This window comes from Phalacrocorax aristotelis, chromosome 1, assembly GCF_949628215.1.
Source record: "Phalacrocorax aristotelis chromosome 1, bGulAri2.1, whole genome shotgun sequence".
Taxonomy (NCBI): domain Eukaryota; kingdom Metazoa; phylum Chordata; class Aves; order Suliformes; family Phalacrocoracidae; genus Phalacrocorax; species Phalacrocorax aristotelis.
The window spans coordinates 1320396-1344784 of record NC_134276.1 but is presented as its reverse complement, the minus strand read 5'-3'; the positions used below and the strand labels follow the sequence as shown (position 1 = coordinate 1344784).

General features: G+C 65.9%; 1 protein-coding gene across 2 annotated transcripts; it reads right to left on the bottom strand.

Annotated features, from left to right (window-relative positions):
- Positions 1-1914: 1914 nt before the first annotated feature.
- Positions 1915-23865, bottom strand: ARRB1 (arrestin beta 1). Of its 2 annotated transcripts, none has more exons than XM_075104622.1 (16): positions 23309-23865; positions 12724-12754; positions 11951-12011; positions 11385-11586; positions 10831-11027; positions 10041-10100; positions 9853-9920; positions 6014-6149; positions 5840-5924; positions 5679-5751; positions 5186-5323; positions 4747-4830; positions 4289-4312; positions 3372-3442; positions 3025-3076; positions 1915-2191 (listed from the first exon to the last, which is right to left on the bottom strand). In XM_075104622.1, exons 4-16 carry the CDS (start codon positions 11584-11586, stop codon positions 2080-2082), a joined length of 1302 nt encoding a protein of 433 aa, XP_074960723.1. In that variant the 5' UTR covers positions 11951-12011; positions 12724-12754; positions 23309-23865; the 3' UTR covers positions 1915-2079. The 2 variants fall into 2 exon arrangements, with proteins under 2 accessions (XP_074960723.1, XP_074960807.1); XM_075104706.1 differs by having other exon boundaries at positions 11385-11429; positions 23309-23781.
- Between the last annotated feature and the right edge of the window lie 524 nt (positions 23866-24389).

Genomic DNA, 24389 nt, shown 5'->3' with positions numbered 1-24389 from the left:
TCAGCATCGATTTGTGTGGTTTCTCCTACAGCCTGAAGCTTGCAGTGTGCGCGCACACACACGGGGACACACGCGGACATTTTGGTGTGAGCCGAGGACAGGAGCCAAGCTGGCATTTACCCGCTGTGTGTGTGTGAGCTCGGAAGCCAGGCCACGCCGGGGAGCGGGGAGAACCGATGGACAAAGTCTCCTACAGCCCGATATGGGGGGGGTTTGGAGGGGCAGCTGAGGCAGGCAGGGGCGTCCCAGCTCCGAGGTACGGGCAGGCAGCGGCCACGGCGGTGCTGGAAACACGGGGGCTGCTGCTGGAGACGTCCCTGCGTGTTAACGCGTGACTAAATCTGCTAGTGAGGAGCCGTGCAGTTTGGGGACAGCAGCAGCGGGACCGCGAGGTGCTGCGACGAGGAAAGCTCTCGTGAGTTTGCGTTGGGAGTTCCTGGGGTGGGACCGAGCAGCAGCGAGGGGGGCGAGGGCACCGCGATGGGGTGCCACGGTGTGGAAGACCCCCCTGTCCCGAGCCCACAGAAGCGTCCAGGCGCTGGGACTCTGTTATTATTTTGTTTTTTTCTGAGTTTAATAAACTAGAATAATTTATTTGACAGATCACAGAAACATCACAGATATGGTGGAGAAACCAAAGAAGCAGGTATCAATGAACAGTACAAAGTAACCACTGTACAAAAAGAAGTACCACGCTGCCCATCAGCTTTACCCAAAAATAACGGCGCGGAGGGGCTCAGCTCCGCGCCCCCCCGGACGGGGGGGACACAGCTATCCCCATGGGTTGCTCTCAGATGACAACGCTGACCGCAACGGCACAATAAATAGTGAGAACAGCCTCTCGGTCGGTGGTGGGAGACCCGAGACCCCCCGACAGATGCCGGTGGGGGTCCGGAGGGGGTGGGCTGGGTCCCCGGGCACCTGGCAAGGGAGCCCCAGGACGGGCACTGCTGAGGCGGGAGGCACAAGCGTCTGGTGAAACACTGTTTAGGTGGTAAATGCTGTGTCCCCCTACCCCCAAATGGGTGCTTGACCCCCATGCAGGCATGGGGAGGGGGGGGAAACATCAACCAGGGGAGCTCTGCAGCGTGCGGCGGGTGGCAAAGCAGCCCTGGGAACACGCCGCAACCCCGCCGAGCTGAGAAGAGGCGTCCGCAGCCTCCCCCGGAGCAGCGTCGTGCGACCGATGGCACGGACCCACGGGGGCCGCGCTTCCCCGCCGCCAGCCCCGTGCGTCCCCACGGGCCGGCTCCGAGTCCGCTGGCCTTACCCGGCGCCGGCAACTCGCGGCTCTGAGCTCGCTTCCTCCAGGGGGGCCGGGCTGCGCTACGAAGCGATGCAGCCGAATAAACCCCCCGGGCTGGCCGCTTTAGGGGGATTTGGGGGGGTAAGAGCAGGGGGAGCGATGCCCGCCCGTCTTGCTGGCTCCGAACCCTGGGGCCGGGCCAAGCCGTTGCCGGGGAGCAGCCGGGCTCAGGCCTCGGGCAGGGTCTAAGGCTCAAAGCCAGGCTTGGCTCGTGCATCCCGGGGAAGGGGACACATGCAGCAGGGTCAGACGGGAGGGGGCAGGCGGTGGGCGAAAGGAGGGGACGTCCGAGGTGCGCGGGTGCCCTTTCCCACGAGCAGGCTGCCTAGAAAAGACCCCCCCCACCCCCGTTCTGCTGCACCCCCCCACTCCCCGTAGCAAACTGGTGTTGAGACTGGACTTATATAAAACACATAAAAGAGGCAGCTCATAGGAAAGGGCTCCGAGCGTTGTGGGGAAGGGGCTGGGGGCTGGATGGGGAGCGGGGGAGGAGCTAAAACGAGGGGTGCTGCGACCCCGCAGCCCACCCCCCACCTCCAGCACCCCTCCGGCCGTGCCCTGCCCGGGAAACAGCAGCTCTGGCAGCTGGATGAAGAGTGACAACGCGGCACAGCTGGAAGGTTATAATTGCTGTCGCCATCGGGCGATCCATAGGCTCCCGGTACAGGTAGAAAACAAAATTAATCGTTATACAAAAGAGAAGAAGCCTAATGCACGGGTGTTACTGGCGCGCGGCGGCCCGGCGAGCTGCGGCGGGGGGTGGGGGGGCTCGCTTATCTGTCGTTGAGCTGCGGGGAGTTTGTCCGCTCCTCCTCATCCTCCTTGTCGTCCTTCATGCCTTTGAGTCGCTGGCGGGCAAAGTCTTCGAACACGATGTCGTCGTCACTAGCGGAGACACGAGGGAGAGGGGTTTTATGGGCCGGGGGGAAGGGGGATGTGCGGCGAGGCCGGGATCTGGGGTGGGGGGGGCACCCACCGCAAGGCTGCTGCTGCTCGCACGGTGAAGGCAGGTGTTGCTCTCACCCGCTCAGCCTGCACCGCGGTATTTCAGCAGCTCAGAGCGCTCTTAAAACCCCATCCTTCAGCAAACAGCCTCGTTTTTTTCAGAGCTTTACCAATGCTCGCCCTCTGCACCCCCAAATAAAAGCCCCCAGATGGGGGGGGGGGGGGACCCGCCTCGGTGCTTGCTCGCTGAGCAGCCCAGGGGCGACGCGCGGCGGGTGCAGCTCCGCGGCATCGCCGGGGCTGTCGGCGCCGTTTGCTCTGCGCCTCGGCGACCGCAGCCCCGCGGAGAGCGGCTGCGTTGGCAAATCGCCACACAAACCTCCCCAAAACCCCTTATTCCAGCACAAACACGCAGTTGGAGATTAATCCGCTCGGTGCCAAGCTCCGGGGCACGCACAGCCCCCACCCCATCCCCGGGGACACCGCGGAGAAGCCCCGGCCCCCGCACACGACCCTGGCGGGCACGTTCTTACTGCGATTTCTCCTGGATTGGTTGGGTTTGGGTTTTTTTTTTTTGGAAAGCCATGCGGGGAGTTGGCAAGGGACGAGAGGAGAGAGAAGGGCACGGCAGGCGTGAGGGGTTACGTGCGCGGGGTTAGTCGTCGCGGGCCGATCCCGCGGCACAGCGTTAGCGGGGTGGGGGGGCTCCATGCAACCTCTGTGAAAGCTTTGCATTCCCACGCGGGCCCCCGCGCGGGGGTTTTGTCTCTTACTTTGTGTCAAGCTCTATCAGATTTGTATCTATGGGAGCTTCGTTCTCTGGAACTGAAGAGAGGGAAGTATGGCATGGGGTTAGTCACTGCAGACACCGGGGTGGTCACCGGGTAGCTGCAACCCCCCGCCCAGGCTGCACCAGGGTGATGGGGGGCACCCCCAAACCCCCAGGACTTGCTGCCCGGCCAACGGGGCGCCACGGGCTCACGGGAGCCGAGATCTCCGTCGGGCACCGCGCAGCCTTGCTGGCACGGACAGGGGAGCGGGCTGACCCCTCGGCCCTCCCCCCCCTCCCCACACAGCACCCCGCGGTGGGGCTGCCCCACACACAGGGCCGGACACTCACCGTCCCGGTGCGCCGGTTCCTCCTTGGGTTTGGGATGCATCAGCGTGAAGGGCAGCTCCACCGCGACGTCGCTGCAAGAGATGCCGGGGTAAAGCACGGGGCTGCCCGCGCTTTGCAGGTGGGGGGGGGGGGGGCGAATTTGGGGTGGGGGCAGAGCAGCATCCCACATTGCAGCTGCCGGGGAGACCAGAAAGCCTCTTCAGAGCTATCACTTCTTGCACAGAGCTATCACGCTTCTTGCTGGAGCCTGATCCTGTGGTTTGGGATCAGCACAAACCCCCTCCGGCCACGAGGGAGGGGATCAGCGCAGCAAAAATCGGCCTTTTAGCAGCTTATCAGCAGCTGGGGATCCAAATCCCCCGCGTTTAGGCTGCGTGCTGGCAGCGCCGTGTCAACGGCGGGAGGGATGGAGGGGGTGAGCCGAGTTTCCCAGTGCTCAGCAGGGCACAGTGATGGCAGGGTGGGACAGCCCGAACACGGCCCCCAGCTCCTCCGGGGACGGGGCAGGACGGAGCTGTGCCTCTTCCACCCGCAAGCGTGTTGCAGCAGGTGGGGAAAAGCGTGTCGTGCGTGTCAGCCGCAGCCCCGGCGTCCCCTGGGAATGGCGAGCGGGCACCGGGATCCACGGTCCCCCGTGGGAGGGCAGCAATGTGAGGGTGGAGACCAGGAAAGCCCCGGAGACCCTCCTCGCCAGGGCCAGAGGCGCTCAGCCCCAAGGAGACCCGCAGCACCCACGGGCCCTTCTCACGCCGCCCTGGCTCGGCACGGGGGGGCGATTCAGGATCCGGCCCCCACCCGAGGACGAGCGCGGGGCCGGGGTGGCAGCGGCGGGGACAGAGGGGACGGGGCGGGGGGGTGCAACAGGGGGGCTGCGGCGGCGATTCGGGGGCGCTCGGCGGGAGCGGCACGGGCGTTACCTGGAGGCGAGGTCTCCCAGCAAGCTGGCGTGGGTCAAAGGAGACAACACGTTAGTCACCGCTCCCCAAAGACACGTGCCCCCCAACCCCCGCCACGCGTGTCCCCCCCACGCTGCAGAGTCCCAGGAGGGGTTTGGGGGGGTGACGGGCCCCATCTGCGGCACGGGAGGGCTGCAAGCGGGGCCCCATCCTGCAAAAGGTGCTGCAGCACAAAGAAGGGGGGGGAGCGGGGCTGTTGTAAGGATTAATGACCCCCCCGAACCCCAGCGATGGCCATGCCGGTGTCCCCACAAAGGGCCCCCCTCGCCCAGAGCCGGGCTCTGCCGCGGCATCGCCATTCCCCGCCCGGGAACCTCGTAGCATCCCTGGGGGGGTCACCCTGAGGCTGGTCCCAAGCCCAGGGGAGAGCAAGGGCAGAGAGGGGGTGCAGCACGGGGCGGGGGGTCCCCAACACTCACCCTCCTCGGGACACCACCAGCTTCACCTTCACCTTGTAGGAGACAATAATGCCCAGGATCTCCTTGTTGGCTCCGTCTCTTAAGCTGGAGGAAGGGGCAGGTGGGGCTCAGCGAGGGGTGCCTGTGGGGACCAGCCCCCCGTTCTCCTGAAGGTCCCCCCACACCGGCTCTCCTCACAGAACCATTAAGGTTGGAAAAGACCTCTCGGATCATCAAGTCCAACCCCCAACCCAACCCCCCCAGGCCTCCTAAACCATGGCCCCAAGTCCCACGGCTACACGGTGTTTGAACCCCCCCAGGGACGGTGACTTCCCCACCCCAAGCATCACCCCTGGAGCAGCGGTTGGGTGCCCACCAGGGCTCAGTCCTCCCCCAAGCCCCCCTCCCCGTGCTGCCAGAGGGAGCAGGAACCCCGGGGCGGTCGGGGCGGGGGTCTCACAGCGTGCTGGAGGCCAGGTTGGTGTCCTCGTGCTTGAGCTTGCCGTCCAGCGCCAGCCCCCGCTTCTCCCGGTTGTTGGCGAGGAAGGGGGTCAGGGTGTAGACTTTGCAGAACGTTGAGCTTGGGGCCACCATGTCGCTGGGGACAACAGCCACCATCAGCCAGAGCCCTGTGGCACCCCTGCAGCTCCCCCCACCCCTCCAGCAATCCCAGGGGCCACCCTGGGCACCTCCATCCCGACTCCAGACCCAACGCAGCGGACGCCTCTGTCCCTGGCCCAGCCTGGAGGTCCCCCCTGGCCGCAGGGACGCAGAGGGTGATGTTCCCCAGGGTGCCATTGAAAGAGAGAGTCTCCGTCTGCCCCCTCCTCCCACCAGGACCTGCTCGCTGAATGCAACATCCCACTGCTTTGAAGGTGCTGCATTGCGGCAGGAGCCCCCCCAAGGCTCCTCCGAGGTCCCCGGGGCCCCTCGTGATGTCCCCGAGCACTCACTCAGCATCCTCCATGGCCACCGGGCACTTGTACTGGGCGGTGTTGAAGAGGCAGATGTCGGCGTACTGGCGCACTGGGGCGAGAGACGGAGAAACTGGGGTCGGGGAGGGCCCCCGCAGGGACAGGGAGGGCAGCCGGGGGGGCGAAGCCGTGCCCCTCACCTGAGATTTTGATCTTCTTCACCGTCTTGTTGGTGTTGTTGGTGACATGGACGTTGACGCTGATGGGCTCTCCATGGTAGTAGATCTGCAGGGAGCAGAGGAGTGGGGGGACGGTGAGGTCCCCGTCCTCACCAGGGTCACCCCACCAGCGTCCCCTCCCCAGTCCTCGCCCACCTCCTTGTCCAGGGAGGCCTCAAGGTGCAGCGGTTTGTCCGACATGAGGAACTGCCGGGTGGTCTCTGCCATGGGCTGGGGGCCGGGTCGCTCCGGCGCGTACTGGACCTTACGGATCACCAAGCGCACCGAGTTCCTGGGGGGAGACGGCGAGAGGAGAACCCAGGCGCCCGGCTGCCGGCAGGCAGCTCTGCCCGCAGGCTGTCCTCGCTCTTGGCCCGTTTCGGGGTCTAATCCCTCTTTTCTTCTGGTCTGCTGGGTCAGGAGAAGGATGTCGTGGGGGGTCCCGGCTGGACGCCCAGCTCGCCTGGGCTGCGAAGGGGCAACCCCACGGCCATGGCAGGCTGCCCATGTGGCCCCACGTCTTGGCAGGGCTGGGCTCCTCGCCTGCAGCGCAGCAGATGTCTCCATCCCAGTCCCCAGATCATCTCTCACCCATCCATGCCCTGGAAAGCATGTCCATCCCACCTCCGACCTGGGGAAAACTGTCCTGGAGGGCATCTCCATCCCAATCCCAGCCTGGAGGGCATCTCCATCCCACTCCCACCCTGGAGGGCATCTCCATCCCAGCCCCAGCCTGGAGGGCATCTCCATCCCAGCCCCAGCCTGGAGGGCATCTCCACCCCAGCCCCAGCCTGGAGGGCATCTCCATCCCACTCCCAGCCTGGAGGGCATCTCCATCCCACTCCCACCCTGGAGGGCATCTCCACCCCAGCCCCAGCCTGGAGGGCATCTCCATCCCAGCCCCAGCCTGGAGGGCATCTCCATCCCACTCCCACCCTGGAGGGCATCTCCATCCCACTCCCAGCCTGGAGGGCATCTCCATCCCAATCCCAGCCTGGAGGGCATCTCCATCCCAATCCCAGCCTGGAGGGCATCTCCATCCCAGCCCCAGCCTGGAGGGCATCTCCATCCCACTCCCACCCTGGAGGGCATCTCCATCCCAGCCCCAGCCTGGAGGGCATCTCCATCCCAGCCCCAGCCTGGAGGGCATCTCCATCCCAGCCCCAGCCTGGAGGGCATCTCCATCCCACTCCCACCCTGGAGGGCATCTCCATCCCAATCCCAGCCTGGAGGGCATCTCCATCCCAGCCCCAGCCTGGAGGGCATCTCCATCCCAATCCCAGCCTGGAGGGCATCTCCATCCCACTCCCAGCCTGGAGAGCATCTCCATCCCACTCCCACCCTGGAGGGCATCTCCATCCCAGCCCCAGCCTGGAGGGCATCTCCATCCCACTCCCACCCTGGACGGCATCTCCATCCCAATCCCAGCCTGGAGGGCATCTCCACCCCAGCCCCAGCCTGGAGGGCATCTCCATCCCACTCCCACCCTGGAGGGCATCTCCATCCCACTCCCAGCCTGGAGGGCATCTCCATCCCAATCCCAGCCTGGAGGGCATCTCCATCCCACTCCCACCCTGGAGGGCATCTCCATCCCACTCCCACCCTGGAGGGCATCTCCATCCCAATCCCAGCCTGGAGGGCATCTCCATCCCACTCCCAGCCTGGAGGGCATCTCCATCCCACTCCCACCCTGGACGGCATCTCCATCCCACTCCCAGCCTGGAGGGCATCTCCATCCCAGCCCCAGCCTGGAGGGCATCTCCATCCCACTCCCACCCTGGAGGGCATCTCCATCCCAATCCCAGCCTGGAGGGTATCTCCATCCCACTCCCAGCCTGGAGGGCATCTCCACCCCAGCCCCAGCCTGGAGGGCATCTCCATCCCAGCCCCAGCCTGGAGGGCATCTCCATCCCACTCCCACCCTGGAGGGCATCTCCATCCCAATCCCAGCCTGGAGGGCATCTCCATCCCAGCCCCAGCCTGGAGGGCATCTCCATCCCAATCCCAGCCTGGAGGGCATCTCCATCCCACTCCCACCCTGGAGGGCATCTCCATCCCAGCCCCAGCCTGGAGCGCATCTCCATCCCACTCCCACCCTGGAGGGCATCTCCATCCCAATCCCAGCCTGGAGGGCATCTCCATCCCACTCCCACCCTGGAGGGCATCTCCATCCCAGCCCCAGCCTGGAGGGCATCTCCATCCCAATCCCAGCCTGGAGGGCATCTCCATCCCACTCCCAGCCTGGAGAGCATCTCCATCCCAGCCCCAGCCTGGAGGGCATCTCCATCCCAGCCCCAGCCTGGAGGGCATCTCCATCCCACTCCCACCCTGGACGGCATCTCCATCCCAATCCCAGCCTGGAGGGCATCTCCATCCCAGCCCCAGCCTGGAGGGCATCTCCATCCCATTCCCAGCCTGGAGGGCATCTCCATCCCACTCCCAGCCTGGAGGGCATCTCCATCCCAGCCCCAGCCTGGAGGGCATCTCCATCCCAGCCCCAGCCTGGAGGGCATCTCCATCCCACTCCCAGCCTGGAGGGCATCTCCATCCCACTCCCAGCCTGGAGGGCATCTCCATCCCAGCCCCAGCCTGGAGGGCATCTCCATCCCACTCCCACCCTGGAGGGCATCTCCATCCCACTCCCACCCTGGAGGGCATCTCCATCCCACTCCCAGCCTGGAGGGCATCTCCATCCCAGCCCCAGCCTGGAGGGCATCTCCACCCCAGCCCCAGCCTGGAGGGCATCTCCATCCCACTCCCAGCCTGGAGGGCATCTCCATCCCAATCCCAGCCTGGAGGGCATCTCCATCCCAATCCCAGCCTGGAGGGCATCTCCACCCCAGCCCCAGCCTGGAGGGCATCTCCATCCCACTCCCACCCTGGAGGGCATCTCCATCCCACTCCCACCCTGGAGGGCATCTCCATCCCACTCCCAGCCTGGAGGGCATCTCCATCCCACTCCCACCCTGGAGGGCATCTCCATCCCACTCCCACCCTGGAGGGCATCTCCATCCCAGCCCCAGCCTGGAGGGCATCTCCATCCCAGCCCCAGCCTGGAGGGCATCTCCATCCCACTCCCACCCTGGAGGGCATCTCCATCCCAATCCCAGCCTGGAGGGCATCTCCATCCCACTCCCACCCTGGAGGGCATCTCCATCCCACTCCCACCCTGGAGGGCATCTCCATCCCAATCCCAGCCTGGAGGGCATCTCCATCCCACTCCCAGCCTGGAGGGCATCTCCATCCCACTCCCACCCTGGACGGCATCTCCATCCCACTCCCAGCCTGGAGGGCATCTCCATCCCAGCCCCAGCCTGGAGGGCATCTCCATCCCACTCCCACCCTGGAGGGCATCTCCATCCCAATCCCAGCCTGGAGGGTATCTCCATCCCACTCCCAGCCTGGAGGGCATCTCCACCCCAGCCCCAGCCTGGAGGGCATCTCCATCCCAGCCCCAGCCTGGAGGGCATCTCCATCCCACTCCCACCCTGGAGGGCATCTCCATCCCAATCCCAGCCTGGAGGGCATCTCCATCCCAGCCCCAGCCTGGAGGGCATCTCCATCCCAATCCCAGCCTGGAGGGCATCTCCATCCCACTCCCACCCTGGAGGGCATCTCCATCCCACTCCCAGCCTGGAGGGCATCTCCATCCCAGCCCCAGCCTGGAGGGCATCTCCATCCCAGCCCCAGCCTGGAGGGCATCTCCATCCCACTCCCAGCCTGGAGGGCATCTCCATCCCAATCCCAGCCTGGAGGGCATCTCCATCCCACTCCCACCCTGGAGGGCATCTCCATCCCAGCCCCAGCCTGGAGGGCATCTCCATCCCAATCCCAGCCTGGAGGGCATCTCCATCCCACTCCCACCCTGGAGGGCATCTCCATCCCAATCCTATCCCACCCACTGCGGATGCAAACCGGGGTGTCCTTTTCCAGCACCCTGCCAGCACCCAGAGGACGCTGCTCCCACCCAGGCTGGATGGATCCTCACCGCTCACCTCTTGTGGATTTTCTCCTCCAGGTTCTCCGCACAGAAAGCTTTGACCTCATAGTCCACGCCGCAGGCCTGGAATCCAGGAGGGGGCAGAGAAGGAGGCAGAGAAACCCCTTTGCACCCCTCCGAGAGGTGACCCCAACCAACGGCCGGTCACCACCGCCCGGCTCCACAAGGACGGCGGGACCTTACCTTCCCCGTGTCCTCCGGGCCCGGCTGCAGCGTGACGGAGCAAGGCAGGTTGGGGGGGATCTGAAGAGGAAAGCAGGGCTCGGATCAGGGCTGGGGGACCCATCCCCGAGCTGGCTTTTTGCCCCGGTGACCCCCGGCATCACCCGCTCGGCTGTGGGGCCGGGCGCTGCACCCCTTCCCGGGACCGGCCAGGAAGGATTTCCTAATTTTCTTAATTGCATTGCCTAATTGCACCGTGCCCTTTTCCTTCCGCCTGTATTTCAACCCACATCCCGCTCTGGATCCGCCCTGGGCAGCGGCTCAGTCTCCTCATACCCAAAACCCGAAGGGCTGCAAAAATTTTGGTGTGGCTTTTTTTGTTGTTGTTAACTTGGGGGATTTGGAGGAATAAAGATTGTTTCGCCGGGGGTCAGGGCCGTTTGCAAGCCCACGGGGCTCAAGCCTGGAAAATGCCACCAGGTCCCCAGCGGCTCCGGGGCGAGGGGGGGGCACCGGCTTCCATTGCCAGAGCTGCGATGGGGAAATTGGGGTGCGGGTGCACAAAATGGGGGAGGTCTAACCCCACCCTGCACCGGCATGTACCCCGTGCCTCACTTTCCCCACTGGCGGTTGCTTTTTGCTGCCAAGTTTTAAGATCCACTAACAAAAACTGCATCTTCATCACGGGTGGCAGCATCTCGCCCCCAACCACGACCCTACAGGGCTGGAGGGGACCCCGATGTCCCCCCGGAGGGGGCCACCTTCCCCTCCGGCAGCAAGGGAAGAGCACCCGGGAGCATCGCCACCCTACCTCGAAGGTGAAGGGGTAGGCGTGCTCGCCCAGCTTCTTGATCAGCCGCTCCTGCAGCCGCGTCAGGGGTTTCTTCTCCTCAGGGACCGGCGGGAAGGCCTGGGCGTTGGCCACGAAGAGGTCCTTGCGGAAGGTCAACCCCAGCACGTCCAGGTCCTCGCGGCCGTAGCGGAAGGCGCAGGTCAACGTCACAAAGACTGGGGAGGGTGGCAAGGGGTTGGTGGCATCACGGTGTGGGGTGGCATCACGGTGTGGGGTGGCATCACGGCTCGTCCCGGTCCCACCAGCGCCGGGGAGCGGTGGTGGCTCCCACGAGGTGCCATGGGGGGGGACACAGGGACGCAGTCCCGGGACCGCTTGGGGTGCCCGCCACAGGTCCCCCATCCTCGGCAGGACAAGGGACCCACCGCAGCGACAGCGGGCTGGAAAATGCCACCCCGAGGGCCCAGAGAGGCCAACGCCGGGGCAGGACTGCGTGGGGACACCGGCCGTCACCGGCGGTGGGGCCACCCCTGTGCCCCCAGGCAATGAGGGACCCCGCAAGGAGCCGTTACCTTTTCTCTCCTTCAGGTACTCGGGATCCACCAGCACCACTCCGTCTGCAAGGGGACACCACGGGGTCAGGGGAGGCGCCGGCCGGGACGGGGGGGACGCGTTGGCGGCGTTGGGGGGATGTGGCAGCAGGGCTGGGGGACCCCGGCAGCCCCGCAGTGCCCAGTTCCTCGTGTGCCACTGAAGATGGATGGAACTCAGCATCTACATAATTTTTTTTTGATTTATATATATTTTTGAGACCTTCTCTCTGCAGGATGAGATATGGGGGGATTTGGGCTCTGCCTCCTGCGGTAATTAATCCACGGAAGCTGCAGACGTCTTAAATGAGTAATAAAACAGGAATATTATTCAAATTGGGCTGTTTTCTGACTCCTCTGGTGCGGGGGCTTCTCCAGCGGCCGTCCCTCAGGGATGCGGCCAGTGCCAGCGGATGGGGACATCCCCGGGGCATCTCTCAGGGGGTCCCCGCTCCCCAAAAACCCTTCCTCCCACCCACACAAGCTCAAGTGAGCCCAGCCCACCCCGGCATGTCCCCCCACCTAAGCTGAGTTCCGGCCCCACGTACCCACAGGATCCACCACGTCGATGTGATCCACAAAATCCCTCTTCCCCAGGTAAACGGTGAGCTGCAGGGAGGGATGGGGGGGGTCAGGGATGCCCAGAGCAGCCCCCCCTACCACCCCACAGCTCCTGTGGCCAGATCCGTGCCAGCAGCGCTCTGGGGGTGTCCTGGGGTCACCTCCCATCTGGTCACACCCCCCCCATGGTCCCCATGTGCCACCCTACCCCTGCAGCACCCAAAAGCCAGCCATGCTGCCCCAGCCCCGGAGCAGGCAAAGCCTGGAACCCCTCCAGGTATCCCCAAGACTTGGTGGCACACGGTGTCAGGGGGATATCTGGGTCAAGGTCAAGCCTCAGGTGACACCCCATGGGCTCATCCCTGGGGGTCTTGCCAGCGAGTGGGGCTGAACCCCACGGCATCATGCTCCCGGCTTTCTCCTGATGGGGAAACTGAGGCACAGGCACATCACCCGAGGGTGGTCCAACCCGGGGAGCGCCGCGGGATGCCGGGCGGGACGGAGACCAGCACCAGCTCCAGACTTTGGGCGAGCCCCACCCCGAACCCGCCGTGCCTCAGTTTCCCCTCCCGCTGGCGCTGCAGGATGCTCAGGCAGCCAGCAGCTCGCAGGGGCGGCTTCGGGCTCTGTGTGCGCGCCCATCCCCCCCTCCTGGCTGTGCTCGGGGGATTTGGTGGGGGGATCACCCCTGGAAGCACCAGCTCGCCCCCACATCCCACCCCCCCCCACCTCCCCGGGGAGCCGCCAGTCTCCCGCTTACCTTCCCGTTGGGACTGGCTTTCTTAAACACCCTGAAAAAGAGCAAAGGGTGGGGGGGAGGAAGGGGTTAGCGGCGGGGGCACGGGGCACCCGTGGGTGCTGCGGCGGGTGTTTGCATCACGCCAGGGAAGCACCAGCCAGGCGATGGTACCAGAGCCTGTATAGCGCTGTGGGGCACAGACCCACCACGCCTGAAACACCATAGGGGGGGACGGGGAGCCTGACCCCCAGCCCCCGTGGCGCTGGGGCGCCCGGCCATCCCACCCGACCCCTTACACCCCGGCAGTGGCCAGCCCCAGCCCCCCGCCTCGGTTTCCCACCCGGGTGACACGGTGGGGCTGGGGGGGCAGAGGCGGGGCCGGAGGAGGCCTTCCCGCAGCACGGTTACACCAAGGGGGGGGGTTGGCCCCTCGCCTGCAGCAGGGAGAGCGGCTGCCCCGTTGGGGGGCTCGTCCTTTGGGGGGGGGGGGCGGGGGGCCCTGCATGGGTCTGCCCTGAGCGGGACAGGACACCCAGGGGCTGCTGGGCGAGGGGCTGGGTGAGGGGCTGCGCAAAGCCCTGCCATGCAAAGCGCAGCACAAGGCGCCCTGCAAAGGCTTTGCCATGCAAGGGGCACTGCAAGGTGCCGTGCAAGGTGCTGCACAAAGCTCCTGCCACGTACAGTGCAGGACAAAGTGCCCTGCAAAGGTCCTGCTGTGCAAGGTGCCGTGCAAAGCCCCTGCCATGCAATGTGCAGCACAAGGTGCCCTGCAAAGACCCTGCTGTGCAAGGGGCAGTGCAAGGTACCATGCAAGGCGACGTGCAAGGTGCTGCACAAAGCTCCTGCTGTGCAAAGTGCAGCGCAAGGTGTCCTGCAAAGGCTTTGCTGTGCAAGGTGCTGTGCAAGGTGCTGTGCGAAGGCCCTGCCGTGCAAGGTGCTGTGCGAAGGCCCTGCCGTGCAAGGTGCTGTGCGAAGGCCCTGCCGTGCAAGGTGCTGTGCGAAGGCCCTGCCGTGCAAGGTACTGTGCGAAGGCCCTGCCGTGCAAGGTGCTGTGCGAAGGCCCTGCCGTGCAAGGTGCTGTGCGAAGGCCCTGCCGTGCAAGGTGCTGTGCAAAGGCCCTGCCGTGCAAGGTGCTGTGCGAAGGCCCTGCCGTGCAAGGTGCTGTGCGAAGGCCCTGCCGTGCAAGGTGCTGCGCCAGGTGCTGCGCAAAGCTCCTGCTGTGCAAAAAGCAGGGCAAGGTGCCCTGTAAAGGCCCCGCTGTGCAAGGTGCTGTGCAAGGTGCCGTACAAAGCCCCTGCCATGCAAGGTGTCATGCCAGGTGCCCTGCAAAGGCCCTGCCATGTAAAGCCAGGCTTTCTGCAAGCCGAGGAACAGCGAGGCAGAGGGGCAGCCCCCAGCCAGCGGTACAGCCCCCCCGGCACGCAGAACTGCTCAGCCCACTGCAGGAGAGGGTCGGCGTTTCTCCAGCCCAGCCCGAGCGGTGCAGGGTGGGGGTGAGAAGCACCCGCTGGATGCCAGGACCCAGCCAACCCTTGGCATCCCGACAAAGGAGCAGCCGCAGCTGCTGCCAGCTCCCTGCTCCGGAGAACAGAGGTGTCGGGAAGCCAGCGCAGCACGTCGCACGGGGAAGGCTCCCAGATACCACCGCGATGGGCAGCCTGCAGGCAGTGGGGCTGCATCCCACCACCCGGCCGCCTTCCAGCACCTTCCTCACAGTTTATGGCTTTAATTTGTTTTTAATTACTTAAAATTAAATTAAAAATAAGGTTTGCACCACACACATGGGTATTAAAAAGGGGGTTGGGGTGAGGCTGCAGCATTGCAGCACAGTGGCTCCCCCAGGGATGGGTGCGAGCCTGGGGAGCCCCCGTGGGACCACGGGGACACGTCACCCAGGACGGGGGCACCCTGAGGGATGGACCCCCACCCCAGCACGTTTGCACCTGCCGCAGCTGTGGGGTGACGGTCACCACCACCACCTCTGCCCCGCGGGCCGTGGAGCGCACAGATGGACCCCAAAACCACCAGAGAGGTGAGAGGGACCGGGGCGCTCCTGTCCCTGGGGCTTTCCATCCATCCTCCATCCCAGGGGATACCCTGCACCACTGGAACAGCCCCCAGGTGCCCCCCTCGCCCCCCCAAAATCCTGCTTCAAGGCCCCACGGAGGACAGACATGGGTCCAACACACCAGCACGGCATTGCAAGTGCTGGGAAAGCCGGAGCATCCCCGATCCGCCCGCTGCAGGCAGGAGAGGGCAGGGGCAGGCAGGGCTCCCTCGGCCAGCACTGCCTGGTTTCGGAGGCTGTTCAGAGCCTGCCCTGGCACGAAGCCACCCGTAATGGGTTCTCCTCGGATAATCCCTCCTCGCCTTTAAATTCCATTAAAGCCATCCGGGAAGATTAGCAACAGCTGTTAGGGCTGGGAAAAACAATTCCCAGGGCAGCCGCTCAGCGCGGCCGGGAGGGACCCTCACCCGCCAAGGGGTGGGCAGGGGAAAGCGGCAGCCGGTGGGTTTTGCTCGGTGCAAAAAAACCAGCGGTGCTGGTTTGGGCCAGGTTAAACAGGGACCGTCACCGCGGCAGCGGGGCGGATGCGCCGGGGGGACGCGTCGGCACACGCCGCCGAGGGTCCTTGCGCGGGCAAGCACCGGCAGCTCGGTGCCTTGAGCCTCGATAGGAGCATCCACAGACCTAGAATCATAGAATCATTAAGGTTGGAGAAGACCTTTAGGATCATTGAGTCCAACCAAGACCTGCTGCACATCCCGGCGGACCCTCGTCCCCAGTTGGCTCGTGCAGGAGGGACAGCAGTGCCGAGAGCACTCCCGAGTGCCACCAAGCCCCAGCACCGGCACAGCCCTGGGCTCCCAGGGACATCCATCCCCCAGCTCCCATCACGCCCGGTGGCACCAGCACGAACAGGCATCACCGCCAGGTCCCCGGGGACCGGAGCACCCGCGGGGCACCGCTCGGCTCCGCGGCACAGGCAGCCGGCCAGGGAGCGGCGCAAAGCGACGTTGCTCCTTCAGTGAGCAAATTTCCACCATCCCTGAAATCCCAGGGACGTTCTGGGAGGCAGCTGAGATCCCCAGGACAGGAGTCGCTCTCCCCAGCCGCGACAGGGAAGGGGCTCAGCGCAGAGATTTCCTCCTTCAGCAACTGCGGAAAGGGAGGAAAAACGGGGATTGCTGAAGTTCAGCATTCCCTCCAAGCGAAAATGCCTGGTTCTGCCGGGAAAAGGCCCTTCTTTCATCTGCTTCCAGCTCCGCCGCCACCTCCTCCGGCAGCAGCTCCCACGCCGGGGAAGCCCAGGCAGGAGGAGGAGGAGGGCAGGGGGCTGGGCAGGGTGCTGAGCCGAGGCTGGAGGAGGGCTGGGTGCTGAGCTGCTCCAGCAAACCCCTGGATCACCCACCCCAGAGGCAGGAGGATGCTCTTACGCCGTGCATCAGACCCGTTGCCTGGCTGTGCCTCAGTTTCCCCACAGCCCCTGCCCTTGGGCGTCTGCAGGAAGAGTGAGGGGTTACACCCTGGAGGGGGTGCAGCCCTTGAGCCGGGGAAAGCGGGGAGCACGAGGATGCCCCGACACGGAAAACCATCAAGAAGACCTGCGCAGGCTGTCACAGGGCCCAGGAGGGGAGGGGCAGCTCAAGGGTCCCTGTGTCCTGACGGCCCTGCGGCCCCATGTCCCACCATCCCCGATCCCTGCATTCCTGTGTCCCAGCATCCCTGATCCCTGCATTCCCTGGTCCCTGCATTCCCCGGTCCCAGCATCCCCGATCTCTGCATTCCCCAGTCCCAGCATCCCCGATCCCTGCATTCCTGTGTCCCAGCATCCCCGATCTCTGCATTCCCTGGTCCCAGCATCCCTGATCCCTGCATTTCCTGGTCCCAGCATCCCTGATCCCTGCATTCCCTGGTCCCAGCATCCCCGATCTCTGCATTCCCTGGTCCCAGCATCCCTGATCCCTGCATTCCCTGGTCCCAGCATCCCCGATCCCTGCATTCTCCGGTCCCAGCATCCCCGATCCCTGCATTCCCCAGTCCCAGCATCCCCGATCCCTGCATTCCTGTGTCCCAGCATCCCCGATCTCTGCATTCCCTGGTCCCAGCATCCCTGATCCCTGCATTTCCTGGTCCCAGCATCCCTGATCCCTGCATTCCCCGGTCCCAGCATCCCCAATCCCTGCATTCCCCGGTCCCAGCATCCCCAATCCCTGCGTTCCCCGGTCCCAGCATCCCCGATCTCTGCATTCCCTGGTCCCAGCATCCCTGATCCCTGCATTCCTCGGTCCCAGCATCCCCGATCCCTGCATTCCCCGGTCCCAGCATCCCCAACCTCTGCATTCCCCGGTCCCAGCATCCCCAACCTCTGCATTCCCTGGTCCCAGCATCCCCGATCCCTGCATTCCCCGGTCCCAGCATCCCCAATCCCTGCATTCCCCGGTCCCAGCATCCCCGATCCCTGCATTCCCCGGTCCCAGCATCCCCGATCTCTGCATTCCCTGGTCCCAGCATCCCCGATCCCTGCATTTCCTGGTCCCAGCATCCCCGATCCCTGCATTCCCTGGTCCCACCATCCCCGATCTCTGCATTCCCCGGTCCCACCATCCCCAATCCCTGCATTCCCTGGTCCCAGCATCCCCGATCTCTGCATTCCCCAGTCCCAGCATCCCCAATCCCTGCATTCCCTGGTCCCAGCATCCCCAATCCCTGCATTCCCCGGTCCCAGCATCCCCGATCTCTGCATTCCCTGGTCCCAGCATCCCTGATCCCTGCATTCCTCGGTCCCAGCATCCCCGATCTCTGCATTCCCCGGTCCCAGCATCCCCAATCCCTGCATTCCCCGGTCCCAGCATCCCCAAGCCCTGCATTCCCTGGTCCCAGCATCCCCGATCCCTGCATTCCCCGGTCCCAGCATCCCCAATCCCTGCATTCCCCGGTCCCAGCATCCCCAATCCCTGCGTTCCCCGGTCCCAGCATCCCCGATCTCTGCATTCCCTGGTCCCAGCATCCCTGATCCCTGCATTCCTCGGTCCCAGCATCCCCGATCCCTGCATTCCCCGGTCCCAGCATCCCCAACCTCTGCATTCCCTGGTCCCAGCATCCCCGATCCCTGCATTCCCCGGTCCCAGCATCCCCAACCTCTGCATTCCCTGGTCCCAGCATCCCCGATCCCTGCATTCCCCGGTCCCAGCATCCCCAATCCCTGCATTCCCCGGTCCCAGCATCCCCGATCCCTGCATTCCCCGGTCCCAGCATCCCCAATCCCTGCATTCCCCGGTCCCAGCATCCCCAACCTCTGCATTCCCTGGTCCCAGCATCCCCGATCCCTGCATTCCCCGGTCCCAGCATCCCCGATCCCAGCATCCCCAGGTCCCCACGTCCCTGTGCCCCTGCATTCCCACATCTCTGCATCCTTATGTCCCTGTGTCCCAGCATCCCTGCACCCCCACATCCTTGTGTCCCTGTGTCCCCATGTCCTCGCATCCCTTGTGCCCCTGCACCCCCATACCTCTGCATCCCCGTACCCCACATCCCTGTGCCACTGGAACCCTGCGCCCCCGTGTCCCCACATCCCACCCCCTCGAGAGCTGTGGGGCCCAGCATGGCCTGGCTGAGCCCTGGCCGGGGAGCACAGCAGGATTGGGCCCGGCCGTCAGGCTGCTGCCGAGGGGTCTGGGGGTGCCGGGGGGGGCTGGACCGCACCACCACACTTATTCCCTTGACCTCAGAAGACAACAGGGGCTGTCGATAAACCGTCTGCCAGGTGCATAAGCACGGAGGGAGACCCGCGGGCCCCGGGAACGCCGGGCACACCCCGCCAGCCCTTCCCGGGTGGCCTCTCCTCGCCGGGACGGTGGCGGGTGGCGTCTTCCCAGTTTCCCCAGCCGAGATGGGAGAGCTTTGCCGCGGGCGGGATGCTCGGCGCGAGGGTTTGCCGGCACCACGGTCCCCGGCGAGGGCCAGATCCGGCATTAGCGGGAACGGTGCTGTAATTAAATAAATAGGGGGTGGTGGGGGAACAAAGGGCCTGGGCTGAGCAGGGAGGGGCGGCAGCGGCGTTACTCAGCGTTTCCTCTTCCCCACAATTAATTAATGCATCATTTTTTAAGGCCAAGGGGTGATCAGGGCACCCAGCCCCGAGAGCCAGGGAGGGAGGGGGTGATGCCACCCTCCTCAGAGCCCGGAGCAATTAACAGCGGGGTTTTTTCCAGGTAATAAATGAGGCATTACATAAAAGCAAGGTGGGGAGCCAGCCTGTCACCCCCCGTCACCCCACACCCCCCTCCCCGGGGAGCAGCACCCAGGGGAGACCCCGGAGCGGGCTCACACCAGGACGTTTCGCCATGCCGGATCCTGACCCTGAGCCATGTCGGGAAGCCCCGGGGAAATGCAGCCGAAGGATGGAGGGTCAGGGGGTCCCACCGCCAGGACGCCCCCCCGGCCCGGGGACGCTGCGGTGGGGGGGGGAGCGGCGGTGCCTCCTGCCCAGCCCTCGTTACACAGACGAAGCCGCTAACGAACCCCAGCGAAGGCAAGATCGATGGCGGGCGCTGCAGAAGTGCAGGAAACAATTACTCACCACTCGTCCCTGGCACCCGCCCACCCTTGGCCCCACACCGAGGGCAGGAGCCCCACAGAGCCCCACGGTATGGGTGCAGGAGTCGTGCACGGGCCCACGCCTTGGGTGCACAAGCCTGGGCTGGCCCCATGCGATGGGTGCAGGAGCCGCACAGATGCCAAGACCCACATGGCCCCACACTGTGGGTGCACGAACTGGGAGTGGCCCCTCATTATGGGTGCAGGAGCCCCACAGAGCCCTATGATACGTGTACAGGAGCCTCACAGAGCCCCACACTATGGGTGCAGGAGCCCCACAGAGGCCAAAACCCACATGGCCCCACGCTACGGGTGCAGGAGTCCCACGCAGCCCCACACTATGGGTACAGGAGCCCTGCACAGCCCCACATTATGGGTGCAGGAGCCCCACAGAGCCCAAAACCCACATGGCCCCATGCTATGGGTGCAGGAGCCCTGCACAGCCCCACATTATGGGTACAGGGGCCCTGCACAGCCCCACATTATGGGTACAGGGGCCCCACAGAGCCCAAGACCCCCCACGGCCCCAGGCCATGGGTGCAGGAGTCGTGCACAGCCTCATGCTATGGGCGCAGGAGCCCCACAGAGCTCCACGCCATGGGTGCAGAAGCCTGGGCTGCCCCCAAGAAAGACCCCCATGGATGGACACCCCGATGGGCCAGCTCCGTCTCGGAAGCACCCACAGGCGCAGGGAAGGGGCACGCGGGGACACGGTCGCCTCTCGCTCCTCGGTGCCGGGGGGACCCTCGCCCGCCACCACCAGATCCGGAGGGAGGGAAGGAGGAAGCGCAGAGCCTTCCCTCCCCTTTCAGCCCTTCCTGGTGTCGAAACGCCGGAGGCACGAGGCAGGCAGGAAGCCGCCGCCGCCGCCGCCGCTGCCCATCGGTGATTTCCAACCCGGGGGCCCCACATCGTGGGCTGGTGCCCGCCAAGCCCCCTGGCACACTGCCCAAGGCCCCATCCTGCTCCCCTGCCCACCTGCCATTGATCCGGCACCTTAATGAGCTCGTTAGGGAAACGTCCCGGGGCTAACGATCGCTTTATTTGGTGGCTGATAATTGAGTGGGGTCCGTTTGATCTCCGTTGGGAAGATTTATGAGGATTTGATTCCCCTGGGCATCGGAGCGGGGTCGGACAGCAACGCCGTCGATTGCCTTTGAACTCAGGGGCGGAAGAGCTGGGGTTTTCACGGGCTCTCACGCTAATGGGGCCGGCGGGCAGATCTAATTAGCCAGCGCCGCGTCAGAAGGGACCTCCGGGGATAACGGAGCCGCCAGCAACCACATCACACGCTCCGGCATAACCCCGCCACCGCGGCGGCCGGTGGCTCCGCGCCAGCCGCGCCGGGACGAGCCTGCAGCACCGCGCCAACCCATCCCAAAGCACGAGCATCCCGCATCCCCGCTGCCTCCCCGCTGCATCCCTTGCCAGGCTCGGCGGCAGCATCCCCCGGCCGTGTCGGAGCTTCGCCGGCTTCCTTGGCAAGGAAACGCCTTGGCTGTGGGATCCGGGATGTGTCTGGATCCTGCTGTTATTACCACAGTTTGTTCTCCAAACAACATTCAGGAAGCAGGAGTCTCCCCTCCTGGGCCACCTTCCAGAGCTCCCTCTCCTCCCTGTCCCACTCCCAGACCCTACAGATGCACGGGATGCCGGGACTGCAAAGCATCCCGGGGCCCAAGCGCGGTTTGGGACTGGGGGGCGCGGGGAAGCGCACGGGAGGGTGCCCCGTGCCGACCGAGGTGGGCTCTGCTGCGCCGGAGCCACTGTGATGCTTCTCCAACTCCAGCTCCGGCCTTTTCTCCGGGAAAATACCCTCTGCCACAACTCAAAGCATGGGCCGAGCATCCCACCAGCCCACCGAGGCCAGCGGGTGCCCGTGGGGCCGCTGCTGCCCTGGCTGGGTGCTGGCTGGGAGGAGCCGGAGCCAGGGGAAAATGCGTGCTTTTGGAGAAGCTGTAAATAATTAGGCGACGCTTTCGGCGGCGGCTGGGGCTGGCCGGGTCCCCGGCGGTGCCAGCAGCCACAAACTCGCCTGTTTGCTCCGCCGAGCCGCTTCCTCCGGCTCTTCCCACCGCAGGGGGCTTGACAGGAGGCTGGGATGACGCACAGAGCCCCCCGGCACCCCACCAAACCCACACCCCATGCTCGCCTGCACCCTGGATGTGCTCCTCACCCCGCATGGAGCACCCAGGGCCGTGCCGGGAGCAGGGGGACCCCAAACCTCATGGCACCAAGGCCCAACACCCACAGATGGGGAGCAGTGACCCCCCCCAAGAAAAGTGGGTGCTACGCTGGCACTGGTGGTATCAGCAGAAATGATGGGTTTTGAGGTGTCTGATGGTAAATCGGCTCCCACAGCCAAACCCCCCAACCTCTCTCCGGCAGCTTTGGGATGAATCCGAGCAGATTTGGGGCCAGAGCATTGAACCGCAGTGGAAAGGGAGACCGGGGGGGAAGATTTGCCAGCCTAATTCCCCCCCCCCAGCTCCCCCCATATGCACTGCATGGGCAGAGGAAGATCAGCTCACACCTCCTATGCCCGCGGCCGCTGCCAGCGTACAGCAATGCTCCTTGTCCGCGCTCCCAGGCACCCAAACACCTCCTGGGACCCAACCGGCTTGCACCCAGGGCCGGGGACCCAGTGGGTGCTCCAGTCCCAGCCCCACTGCTCCGAAAGCAAGGGTCTCCCCCCTGCCAGCCCCCCGACTCTGGGGCTGCAACACACCAGTTCTGATGAATTAGGGATGCTGAGCTGGGGGACGCGGGTGCTGCCGGCCACAGCCAGGGCATGGCACCCGAGCAGCCCGTCCAGCAGCACCAACCCCTCCCTGCAATGGTGGGGGGTCAGCGGGATCTCCCCATATCCCATCCTGCCACCCCGAAATGCTGCAGCATTTCCGGAAGATTCTGCCAAAGCAGGGCCAGACACACCACACACCCCCCCCCCCCAAGGCGTCATTCTCCTGCTGTGGGTCACAGCCGTGGTGTCGGCTGCACCGGAGCCCCCCGGTCCCAACACCCAGGTGCCATGGGGGGCACCAAGGGGAGGGCGATGCCACCCCCTCCCCACCCACTGGTGTCAGGAGCCTCCCCTAATTACCTAGCCCTAAATAATGAATGATCGGGAGGCTCAGGGGACCCGGGTGATGAGCATTAACCCCTTGGCCACCCCACCGTGACAGCCGGGGAGGGGGTGTCAAGGCAGACATGCCCAGACCCTCCCCCAGCGCAGGGGCTGGCAGGGGTCACCGGGCTCTCCCACGGGGTCCCGAAATCCCAAAACTCCCTTCGTGAGGTGGGTGCCTCCGCGGGTGGTGCGCCTGCTGTGCCCTGCACCCCGAGCCCCAGGGGGGCAAAGGGCAGCCGGAGGGACCCCCGGCCCTGTCGCCACAGGGGTCCCCAAAGGATGACAGCCATCGCGGCGGCCCCCCTGGGACCGAGGCGTCGTGCGCCGTCATGGTCCCCGCGCCTCCGGGCCTGGCACGTGCTGCCGGACACCCCCAAAATGCCAGCGGGGGGTCCAGGGTCCGGCTCCGAGGGGTCACCGCAGGCTCCCACCCGAACCACGAGTGGGAAGAGTTGGGGTGCACCCCCTGCCCCCCCCCCCCAAAAAAAAACCCCATCCAGGCTCCAAATGAGCGGGCTGGGGGTGTGGGCAGGGGTGCGGGACCTGCTCCCCAAACTCCCCGCGTCCCCCTGGACCCCACCGGCCCCTCGGGATGCAGCCGCCGGCTCCCGCCTCGCACCCCAGCGCCGAGGGGACCCCGCTGGGGACACCCCCCCCCCCCCCTCCCCGGGGCAGCGGTGGCCAGATGTTGCAGCTGACCCCGGGGGCAGCGGGCAGCCCCGCGGGCTCGGGGCAGGCAGGCGGGGGCAGGCAGCGCTGACACGGGCAGCAGAGGCGTTCCGGGATTCCCCCCCCTCCCTTCCTCCTCCTCCGCCGCCGCCGCCATGCCCGGGGCTCCCACCCCGGGGTGCCCCCCCGCCCCCAGCCCCACTCACCGGGTGCCTTTGTCTCCCATGGCCCCGCCGATCCTCCGGGAAACTCAACCGGGAAGCGCCCGACCGGGCTTGGAAAATTACTGGCTGGCTGGTGGAGGGGAGAGGCGGCGGCAGCGGGGGGGCTCGGCGGGGCTCGGTACGGCCGGTGCGGCCGCGCTCGGCCCGCCTCAGGGCGGCTCGGAAGGGTTCGGCTGAGCTCGGGAAGGTTCGGTTCGGCTCGGAGCGGGTTCGGTTGGGCTCGGAGCGGGTTCGGCTCAGCTCGGAATGGTTCGGCTGGGCTCGGCTCGGGTTCGGCTGGGCTCGGCTCGGGTTCGGTCGGGCTCGGCTCGGGTTCGGCTGGGCTCGGAGCGGGTTCGGCTGGGCTCGGAGCGGGTTCGGCTGGGCTCGGAGCGGTTCGGTTGGGCTCGGAAGGATTCGGCTGGGCTCGGCTCCGGTGCGGACGCCGCCGCCGCCGCCTCCGCCCGCCCCCGAACGGCGCGGTCCCGGGGGGGGGGGGTGGGGGGGGGTGGGGGGGGGAGCGGCACGCGCGGGGCCACACGCGCGGGTGGGAGGGGTGCCGGGGGGGGGGGGGGGGACACGGGGGAACGGGGAGGGGGGAGGGGGCGTGGGTGTGCACCGCCCTGCGCGCGCGCGCGCGGGGCGGGTTTGGAGGGCGAAGTGCGCCTCCCCGTGCTTGCACGCGGACATGCACAGGTGGGTGGGGGCACCCACGGCGGCGCCCACGCACCCACGGACGGGGGGGGGGACGGACTGCACACGTACACGCCTGTGTGCACACACACGTGCACGCACCCGTGGACACCCACAGCAGGGTGTGCACAGGCAGAGGGGTGTGCCTGCACACGCACGCACCAGTGTGCGCAGAGACGGGGGTTGCGTGCACACACGCGCGCACACGCACGGACACGCGCGCACGCACAGCAGTGTGCACACACACAGCGGGGGGTGCACGCACACGCTCACGCGTGCACACACGCGTGCGCACCATTAGCGGGGTGTGCATGCGCAGAGGGAGGTGTCTGCACACACGCGCACCTGTGCACACGCGTGCACCCCCGCACCCACAGAGGGAGGTCCCTGC

What these genes read in the sequence shown, in the direction of transcription:
- ARRB1 (XM_075104622.1), bottom strand. Translation starts at nt 11,586, where the DNA reads ATGCTGAGTTCCATCCATCTTCAGTGGCACACGAGGAACTGGGCACTG. An exon ending in CCTACCCCTTCACCTTCGAG is followed by an intron (nt 10,101 to 10,830) that starts GTAGGGTGGCGA and finishes TTTCCTCTTCAG; the next exon opens with ATCCCCCCCAACCTGCCTTG. An exon ending in GAGGAGAAAATCCACAAGAG is followed by an intron (nt 6,150 to 9,852) that starts GTGAGCGGTGAG and finishes GTCTCCCCCCAG; the next exon opens with GAACTCGGTGCGCTTGGTGA.